This window comes from Betta splendens, chromosome 21, assembly GCF_900634795.4.
Source record: "Betta splendens chromosome 21, fBetSpl5.4, whole genome shotgun sequence".
Classification (NCBI taxonomy): Eukaryota; Metazoa; Chordata; class Actinopteri; order Anabantiformes; family Osphronemidae; genus Betta; species Betta splendens.
This window is the reverse complement of record NC_040899.1, coordinates 15,755,320-15,765,431: the sequence shown is the minus strand read 5'-3', so window position 1 is coordinate 15,765,431 and position 10,112 is coordinate 15,755,320. Positions and strand designations below refer to the sequence as shown.

The window sequence follows — 10,112 nt, the reverse complement described above, 5'->3', positions numbered from 1 at the left end:
CCTCTGAATGTACTTTATCTCAGAAGTTGCCACAGATGCGGCGTGACCTAAAATCCTAGTTCTGTCTGTACGTTACACAAACACGGGGTCCGTCCGAGTGTGTGGTTCTTCAGGTATGAGCAGAAGCATGAGTCCGTTCAAACCTTCCTGTCTGTGTTTTGCTGTTGACACATCCTGCATTAAAAGCCTCATACATGCATGGTGCAGTGTAGCTTTCACTTACCAGAAGAGAATCGACTGAATATTTAAAATAGTTCAAAACATGTCTCTGATAGGTGTAATGTATTTGTTGGTGACTGAAGGCTAGAGTTGTTATTGGTGTTACAGGAAACTTTGAATAAGACTAGATTGAGTTTGATTTCAAACAGTTATATAACATGGATATGCATGAAGTGTTAAATCCTAAAGTGACCTCAAGGAACCTGTTAACCTTAGGCAGGTCAACTGGATGTCAGTCAAACACAGGAAGAGCATGTTTCTAGTGGGGGTAGTGCAGCGGGTGGGGGCTCTGACTTATGTGCTATGTGACCTTGCACAGCAGCGGCTGAGCCCAAAGCTAAGGGAACGTAAGTGCACAGACAGATGATTGTAAAGTTTCCTTTATTGAATGAACTGTATGCAGTACAAGCATAGCATCATTCTCTTACCCAGTGGAGTGTGATTATACCAGAACACAAATGATTCTACACACAATTTCAAACGTGTGAAAAAAAGACACAATGTCAAGGACTAGGTTTACAAAAACGTAAAAAAGACAAACACCTTGATACACAACAATTACTGGTACATTTTCCAATTGTATATTCATGTAAGTTTAAACTGCCTACTAATGTTATTTACATTGAAAACACAGTTAATGGCCACATGGCATATTCCTGAATCATCAGACCGTTCAAAAAGCTAATTTGAGGTTTTCCATAAACCTGCACGGGTCATGAGAACGAAGGTCCAGTTCCAGAGAGTCTGCTCCTTGTGGGACACCACACCTGCAGATGTTCTGACTCCCACCCAAGTTTTAGCGGAATGGACAAGAATTAGGCTTCTGTTCTCCAGTGTCTGGTGTGGATACCTGTTTCCAACCTAAATATTTCCCCAGACTACACTGGATGAGTTTCCATTGGTGGGCTGCAGCTGCTAACTGTCTGGACGTGGCCATGTGTATGTTCAACAAAGCTACATTACATTAAAGTGTCAGATATTTTAATGTAGACAGCTACTAACTAAAGCTACATTAGTTTAAGATACAAACAGTAGTTTGAGATCTTTAGAATAAAGCTAACTTCTCAGCATCTGTGATTTTAAGGTCATTATAAAGTTTAATCTGTTAAATCACCTCACAGGAAGAACACCATGAAACATATTAGCGCTGCAAAGCTAAATAATATGTCAGCACACGAAGGACACACAACAGGAGTAAACGGTTGAAGCTCAGAGTAAAAGCGCAGAAGCCCAGACAGAGGCAAGTCCAGGGTTTGTTGGCAGCTCAGCCGGAAGCAGCAACTGGGAGATAAGTGTTGCTGACTCAGCTCCCTGGCAGACTAAGGAGCGGAGAAGACTTTCTGAAAACGTTGTGCTAAGCATTTAAAGTATGTGCCCTAAAAACCACTGTGTGAACAGACCTGGGCCTTTCTCTGGGTGGGGGTGTACATACAGGTGGGGGAGGGTCAGCTCCTCAGCCTTGTGCAAAAGTCCTGATGAAGTGTCTGAACTCTGAACTTGCATTGGATGTAATGACAGATGTCAATCACTTAAAGTGCCTGTGTAACAACAAAAATCACTCTAAAGAAGTGAAACAAAAAAATCACAAAGAAACTGGTTCCATCTATCAGAAAAAGACAGCTAAGCACAGTGTCAGTGGAGTTAGAAGTATGTAGTCTAATTGTATCTAATTGCATGAGTGAACTGAAACCTGCTGTCCCCAACAAACAGCTGAGTGTTAATGTGTGGGACATGTCTGAGTTGGATAATGGCTTTCCCTCGCTTCCTTCTATGCTGCATATGGACTTTGACTTTGGTAACGGAGAGAACTATTGAGAAAGGTGCATAGGATTTATCTCTTATGGCACAATCAGAAGCGCATACAATACTGATATCATAAAAACCCATTAAACTGCGTTTCCTGAATAAATATGCTTAATCCCATAGCCACCTATTACACGACACTACATCCTAGCTTGCATTTGGTCACATCCACGGGCTGCTCGTCACACGTGCTGATGTGAGTTGATGCGTCTGAGACTAGACTGGCAGGCACAGCCGCAGCACCGCTGGCCTGGCCGAGGGTCGCCCATCCCACTAAACCCAGGCCTCGGTGCCTGCCTCCCTGCATCCTGCTCCCTCATTTTGACTTTGTTAGCAGAAGCACCTTTGAATCCTTGTACAGCAGGACCCATGCTGTAGTATGGTTGTACTGGTACAGTACAGCCTGATCCACTGATTTCTAACAACACCCAAAATGGGGTTAAGCCCAGCGGTGATGGACCCTTGTGTGACAGTGCATGTATGTGTTAAAGGCTGCAGAGCTCGGCTGAGTTCTTACTGTACATGCTGTAGAAATTCTTTATCTAACTTGAGCTACCCACTAACTTTTTCTAAAGCTTCACTACTACTACAACTACTATTACTGCTACTACTAGATTTTCTCTAACTAAGCTCTATACTCACCTCCTTCTGCTGATAATTCACGTTATGTTAATGGCTGGGTGTGAATACTAGCATTCTGCAGTGGTATTAGTTAAAGAAGATGCAGGGTCAGGTAAGGCTTGACGGATATGTACCCAGGACAGAGTCTCCATAGCTTAGACAGTGGTAGGCAGCGATAGGCTGTCTACTGTCTCCACCTTCTGTTCCGGCGAGCAGCAGAGAAAGAGGCGGCTTCTCAGACTTTTGAAGGCAAATCGGAAGTACATCATGTGACCCATGGCCACAAAGGACACAGAGATGATGACAAGCAGGCCGAAGGCTTCGGGGTTCGGGGCCAGAATCACCATGATGAAGTGCAGCAGGTCTAGGAGGTAATTCATGGAGTTCTGGACGCCGTTGATCACGCCACGCTCGGACTCGATCACATTCTCCTGGATGAGCTGCGTCACTGTCAGGTCAAAAGACCACAGGCCTGCGGGACAGCGAGCAATACTCAGGTCCAACACTCACATTACAGGAAGGTGGAACTGAAGGGAAGCTGTTGAAAGTTATTGGCATCAAAGGTTGAAAATATTGCTATGACATCCGGAGCAATTTCACACAGGTGGTGTGACATTCTGAATGTGTGGCACCTGCTCAAGTCATCTACAAAATCACCATTTAGAAAACTGCTTATAAACTTGCAAACAACCTCTCATTTCCTTCCAGTGACACTCATAAACCTCAACTTTGGACGTGACCTTACTCCACCGTAGCGGATGTTAGAGGCATTTAGATAATCAGATTCAGCTTACTCACCAACTCTTGCAGCAATGACGCCAGAAAACAGCAAAGCGACAGACATGTAGGACTGCAGCGGTGGCATCTCTTCAGCAGGAGCAGGAGTAGTGCTGTTCCCACCCAGGATGGTGGCTAGGCTTTGGTCAACCTCTGGCAGGCTCTTCTCTCCAATCAGGTGGGTGTAAAGGTCTTTGAAGGGTGAGACGCTGAGATCGAAGGGGCTGCCAGGAGCGAAGACGGAGATCACGCACAGCATTAGGCAGGACAGCTGAGCCACACCCGAGATGAAGCCGGTGCGGATGAGGCCGCACTTCTTGCGAACCCAGGTGAAGGCTACGGTGCCACAGATACCCGATATGGCCGAGGCCCCCATTAGCAGGCTGAGCACTGATCCGTTGAGGCCCTGTGTGTAAGCATAGCCCGTGGTGATGCAGTCGAAGCCCAGCACAGTCATGTAGAGGAACGCCAGGGACATGCCGGCGAAGAAGATGTTCTGGTTGTAGTAGGCCACCCAGCCGGCCTTGAGGGTGCGCAGAGGCTCAGTCACCTGGTAACAACAGCCCTGCTCCTCAGAAGAGTCGGGCTTAGCAACAGCCGAGGTTTCATTCATCAGTGGCTGAGAACACTCCTCGGGACTCTGGCTGTTTTCCACATCTATGAACAGCAGAAGGATGGAGAGATTCACGTGTGTTCACAGATCAGGACGACTGAAACCACACAAAGCCAGCGTACGGCCACTACCTGTCGGCAAACTCAGCTGTTTGAGTTCCTGCTGCTGCTCCTTCTGCCCCCCTTTCATCGCCAGCGCTGGCGTCTTCTGGTAGACCTTATACAGCAGAGCGTACTCCACACACATAGAGCACAGGTTCCAGCCAGAGATGAAGCCACAGCCAACGAAGTGGGAACCAAAGGCCATGATCTGACCCACCAACATGGGAGCCAGGATGTTGGTCAGCTGATCAATGATCCGCACTGTGGCGTTCATGTCTGTTTAACACAAAGGAACGCCAATAGTAAGTTATGTGCAGCAGCCAGCTGCAGCCTTCATATGTTTGGGAGAATGTATAAAACAGAGCCATAAGTAGATTTTCCTAGAATGACTAGAACAGCAGATTAAGAAAGTTCAACAGGGTTCATTTATCAACATGTGAGCAAATCTTGTTAATAGCTTCTTACACCTGGGTGCAGGGACATAAAAGCTACAAATGAGAGTGAGTCAGCAGCAGGGTTCAAAGTGTGTCCTACTGAACCCTTGTGATAGTGGGTCACAGGTCCATACACCGACCTGCCAGCTTGCTGCTGTCTTGACCTGCCACCACCACAACCCAGTCCCTCTGGATGGTAATGGCCATCGCTGTGCTGGCCAGGTTGGCAATGTTGGCGATGCTGATGACCAAAATGTAGCAAGTGGTCTGACGAACAAGACAAAAGGTTCCCATTTGTTCAATATGATAATTTACACTGGTCTAAAAAAAAAAGTGGCAACGTATCGTGCCACTCTGATTAAAGCCGTCAAATAACTGAATCTAACTGTAACTAGGAGAAAGATGAAACCCTGAAGAGAATCAAAAAACATTTTAAATATTTGTTTAATAACATAAAATGCCTTTTAAGAATAGTTTGCATCAGTTGTAGTACAGGACAAAAAGATGAAAGTATTTTTGATTCTATTTGTGTCATTTCCAGTTTGCAACGTTTTTTCTGATCTGTGTGCACAAAGTAATCGCAGCTCCCTTTGGCCTGACAGCAAAAATTCCACTGGTCTGGCCACATTTCTCCCTGTCCGTCATGTGAAGGGCCTTAGAGAACCTGCTGACTAGACGGCCTCCAACACTCTCCTATTTCATCAAACTCTGTCCACCTCCAAAGAATACTGTGTTCATGTGTAAACAAGTCTGTGTGGTTCACCGTCACAAACTCTGCTAATTTAACAGTGTGTTTGGAATTACTTGGAAGGCTTTGTTCCCTCCTCTGAAAAGCTAGCTCCTTAGTTTTGGTTCTGTCATTTAAAACATGTGAGTTTATTAAAAGGTTAGAAACAATAACAGCAACTGAAAAAAATGAAAGAACAATTGGCAGAGTACAAAGAATTAAGAGAATGTGTTGTTTGGTGTGGCCCAAGCCTCTGGCTCATTTTAGCAGTCAAAGGTCATGTGAGAACTGCATTCACGTCTTGAAGCTGTTCAAGCAGCCATAAACCATATTGACACTGAAGCTCAGATCAATAAAGGAAAGCAAGTTTCGATCCCAGGGGCCATGGTTGAGAATCTACAAAGTAAAATTATGACCAGATTGCTGTAAAACAAAGTCAGCACAGAGGAGATCTTACCAGAATCCATCCATTGTAGAGCTCCACAAGCTGCTCTTTGAACTGGAAAACAAGCATGAGGAGGATCCCACACAGGATGACGCAACTGTTCTGGGCAAGCAGCGAAGTCTGGGCCACTGTGGAAGCACCGGAACCAGAATTAGAGAAAGACAGCACATTACTGTGTGCTGAACTGGTTCATTAGAGTCCTTCCACAAGATGGCTGGACTCTCTCCCAGCACCCTCATCTTGTGCTCTGGATCAATTCTTCTGCCAGAGGTGAATTTAGCTGTGACAGTGAGACACTAGAAAAGCATGCATGCTCGTTCTGCACCAGCCTGCTGGGCTGTGACATCCCCTCACCTTTGAGTCTGGGGTTTTTGTCCACCCAGTCCCCAATGATGGCCCCCAGCAGCAGCACGGAGCCGGCCACCACCAGCCCGTAGACGGCCGTCAGCAGCAGGCTGTTCCCGTACAGTTCCACCAGGAAGACGGCCACGGCAAAGTTCCACATTCTGTCGCCCTGCGAATATGAATGTATGAGTTTGGAATGTGGTCAAGGTGCTCTGCTTTTAGAAAAATACATTCAGCTTCAGGGAAAATACTGTTGTTTGTAGGGGTTTATAAACATGTAACAATGCTATACATAGCACCACCATCATGATGAACATGTACAATAGATGTGCCATGAAGAGTTTGACTCACCCATGTCGACAGAGCGTGGCCCATGTAAATAAGAAACTTAGCTGAAGTGAAGAAGTCCCGCAGAGACTCTGTGGAGACATCAAGCTGTCAGCGTCCATTCATGGTCACACTCACACAGCCCGTCATGTGAAACATCTCAACACAAACACCTACCAGCGCATGTCTTTTTAGGTGCACAGTTATCCATGTTAGAGGGGTCCAGGTGGCGCAAACAGCCAAATGAGCGCAGGTTTCTGTCTTGACGCTGTCTCCTCTGTTAAAGCAAAGGAGGTCGACTCCCGGCTAATAGTGAACAATGAGATAGATGCAGTCGCGGCGTTTCTCCCCGTTTGTCCTTTCCAAACTTAGCTAACACTGTAGCTGAAGTTGGAAAGTAATGGCCTTATGGACCGAACGGCGTAAGCGGCAACAAGTCGAAGCTTGGAGCTGGACCGGACGCAGCTCGGACGTTCAGCTCGGCTCTGCTCGCGCTGTTGTCCTCCTGCCTGCAATATACCCCCGGCGTCACGTGACCCACGGAGCTTTACATAGCTTCAAAAACAAACGTGGCCCCTCCCCCCTTCGCCTCCCTCACACGCGCGTACGAGCCGCTTCAGCGTCGGTGAACGCGCCTCTTCCGTGCGTCCGCTGTTTACCTGCCGCTGCGGCTTCTATTCAGCGCAAACGATGAGTAAAACGAGCTCTGCTAAAATAAGGAGGCTGCTCACTTCTACCACAACCCGAGCAAAACTTCAGAATACGGAGAGAGAGCTGGAGGAAGACATAACAGTCATAACTTTATATTATTATTGTGACATTTTAGTGGTGCTGGCTGATATTGATCAGACGTGACTCTGTCTTCAGACTGATCCGTGTATTTTTGCTTTTGTCATTTACCTGCTGCGTCTGTGAAGCTTCAGCAGGTGAATATTCATCCCGCGAGACACCTGGTAATTCATTTCCCTCCATAGCGATAAAGCGTGAGGCTCCCGCCACCACACGTCACGTGGCCGCGGTGATTTTTTTGGGAAATGACACCCTATGCGACCTTGTGTCACAGAGTTTTTGTTACCTCCTCTGTATTGTGTATTGTGTCTTTTGAGTCATGTTAGCTGAGAAAAACTTCTCCATAAACAAATTAAGCCAGGTCCGTTATAGACAGGTTGATTTAACTTTGATTTCAGTGCAAATCACCAAAAAACTCATTTCAAATAGAACAATCAGACCTATCAGACTATAATTAGCTTTTAAAGTCACATTGAAAAAATTCTGCTGTGAATTTGAATTTCTACTATAATCTGATTATATCTGCATTCTCATTATTATCTTGCATTTATTATGTATTATGTATGTATACTGTTAGTTTATATTTGACTTCCAGTACTGACTGGATCTGAGAGGCAGTGGTTTCTACAGTAGAACAGACATTCCTAAAGTTCTTGCCTGAATCGATGTTGCACACATTCAATGCTTTCAGCCTATGATTACTTTGACCCGGTAAGGCTGTTTGTGAAGACGCCTGCACACAGTGGCGGACACAGAACACTGTACAACGCACGCATTGGAATGACTTGCATTTGTCCACCTATGTCAACAGAACAGAACCAAGGCTGCAATTATCGGCTGAGTTGATGAGAAATCCCTGGTCTGCATCCATAAAACACTACATGTAACAAGGCTAATATGAGTCTGTGCACTGGATTCTTACTGCTGATGGGATTGTGTTAACACCAGCACCCTGCATTAAACTTAAAGCCCTGCTGCTGCCCTCCCCAGTTTTTCAATCATCTCGACAGTGCAATGAAAGATAAAGTCAACAAAAACTGCTCCTTCAGGTGTCTAAATTCCCTCAAACACTCTCAAACTCACCAACATGACAAATGTTGAACAATCCCTTCATTCTCTGAGGGAGATCCAACTGGCCTTATCGTTATACCCAGAAGTGTTACAACATTCTGTGAAATATGACTTTAACTCAGAGCCAAATCCCTGGGGTTATAGTGAGTAAAGTAGCAATTATACAAATTAATCCTAGTGGGGGTGCAGTATACAGTATACAGTTAACTTAGCTCAGCTAGTAACTAGCACCATCTACTACACAGCAAATCAATAAAGATCAAATCATGTTTCTTCCATTGATTACAGTAATTGCACCTTGTGAAGCCCTTTGTGATTATATCTACGAAAAGTGCTGTATAAATAAAGTTTATTTACTTACTTAAATTGAAAAATTGCATCACAATGTTGCAGGGCAACCAGTGGTTCAAATGATGGTTATGAATGACTTTAGCCTTTGTTAAGCTAAGCTATTGGTGGTAGTAGCTTCAAAAGGTGCATCAGTCTTCGAAGTTTAAAGTATTGTCACTAATTGTAACTTTTGTGTCTGAGTGAAGCAGAGCGCATCAGAGAGCAGCGGGCTGATTGGACGCTACTAGTTCAGATTTGTGCGATAGATCTGGTCGCTTTCATTGTTTACATTAGCTGCTAGACACGGATGTCGATGGACAAAGAACAGGTGGGTGGGAACGCTCAAATCTTTTGTTTAGTGTCATGACCAAGCCCACAACTACACAGAACAACTACGACTGTACAGTTAATCAACATGGTGAAAGACACGTTCATGTGATGATGATTGTAAAATGATACACAGCAGCAGTTTCTTTTGTTTGGGCCCAGAATGTAAAGTGACCTTGTGCCGTCTCAAGCATGAGTGAGCAAAACTGAGCCTAACAAGCAACACAGGCACATATTTTGAGCCATGTGATAACAATAGACGCTTCTAACCGAATGCGATCTATTCAAGGATCACAGAAAGCTCTAAGCCTTCTCTAAGCCTGCACACATTGAGCTAGTACAAACACATTACCGCCACACTATTAGTGGGGCAGTGAGTCAGCCAGGCTCAGGTGTGTGTCATCATCAGTCGAGTGGCTGCTGTGTCATTTTGTGGCCATGTGAGCTTCAGGTGTATCTGCCCCACGGGATTCCCTTTGAGCCCAGCCATGGAACAACAAACCATGTTTACGTGGGTTAAATTTGTGCTTCCAGGTTAAAAATATGAGGATGACTTGCCTCCTGTGGCCCACAGTTGCCTGACGCTCACAGGCCACAGCTGAAGGGATGGAGGCAAAGGCGGAACGTGATCTCACCTGAACAGAACGCAGAAGGCTGGATCAGATTATTCATCTATTCTTCATGCAGGTCTTCTGTTCTTTGGCTGTTGCAGGAGGTAAATAATACCTTTAACACCTTAAGTTCAGGCATTTAAATAAGCTCTGGAGGCCTCCCACAATTTAATGACACTGGACACAAAAAGATTGCATTCACCCAAGAGCAGAGACAATGATCATTATTAGTGCTTTAGCACATTTGTGGGCCTTGTTCTTTGGTTTCCTGCAGATTTTGATGTGTGTCCCCTCTAGTCCACAAAACAAACTTAAAAGCTTACTGTTTGTGTCAACCTTGTTTCCAGGGAGTGAAATGAAAAACACCTGACAGCTGTTTTTGATCGATAGAATATTACAGTTCACCGCGTAACAGCTGAGGTCAGGCCTCAGACAGGTGTGTTTGTCCGTCACACTGCAGGTTCAAAGGCTGTTTGACCAGCTGTGGACCGATGTTTGAGTCATAGTGGACTTTACCAGGACCTGGCTGCTGCCAGCTCAGGGAATCTCAGGCACTCTAGGTAATGCTGGTA

At 45.4% G+C, this 10,112-nt stretch overlaps 1 protein-coding gene across 1 annotated transcript; it reads right to left on the bottom strand.

Moving 5' to 3' along the window:
* Nucleotides 1–583: 583 nt before the first annotated feature.
* Nucleotides 584–6,950, bottom strand: slc40a1 (solute carrier family 40 member 1). Its single transcript, XM_029137166.2, has 8 exons — nt 6,590–6,950; nt 6,437–6,504; nt 6,095–6,254; nt 5,753–5,868; nt 4,709–4,835; nt 4,165–4,410; nt 3,442–4,077; nt 584–3,115 (listed from the first exon to the last, which is right to left on the bottom strand). Exons 1-8 carry the CDS (start codon nt 6,621–6,623, stop codon nt 2,799–2,801), a joined length of 1,704 nt encoding a protein of 567 aa, XP_028992999.1. The 5' UTR covers nt 6,624–6,950; the 3' UTR covers nt 584–2,798.
* Nucleotides 6,951–10,112: the final 3,162 nt, after the last annotated feature.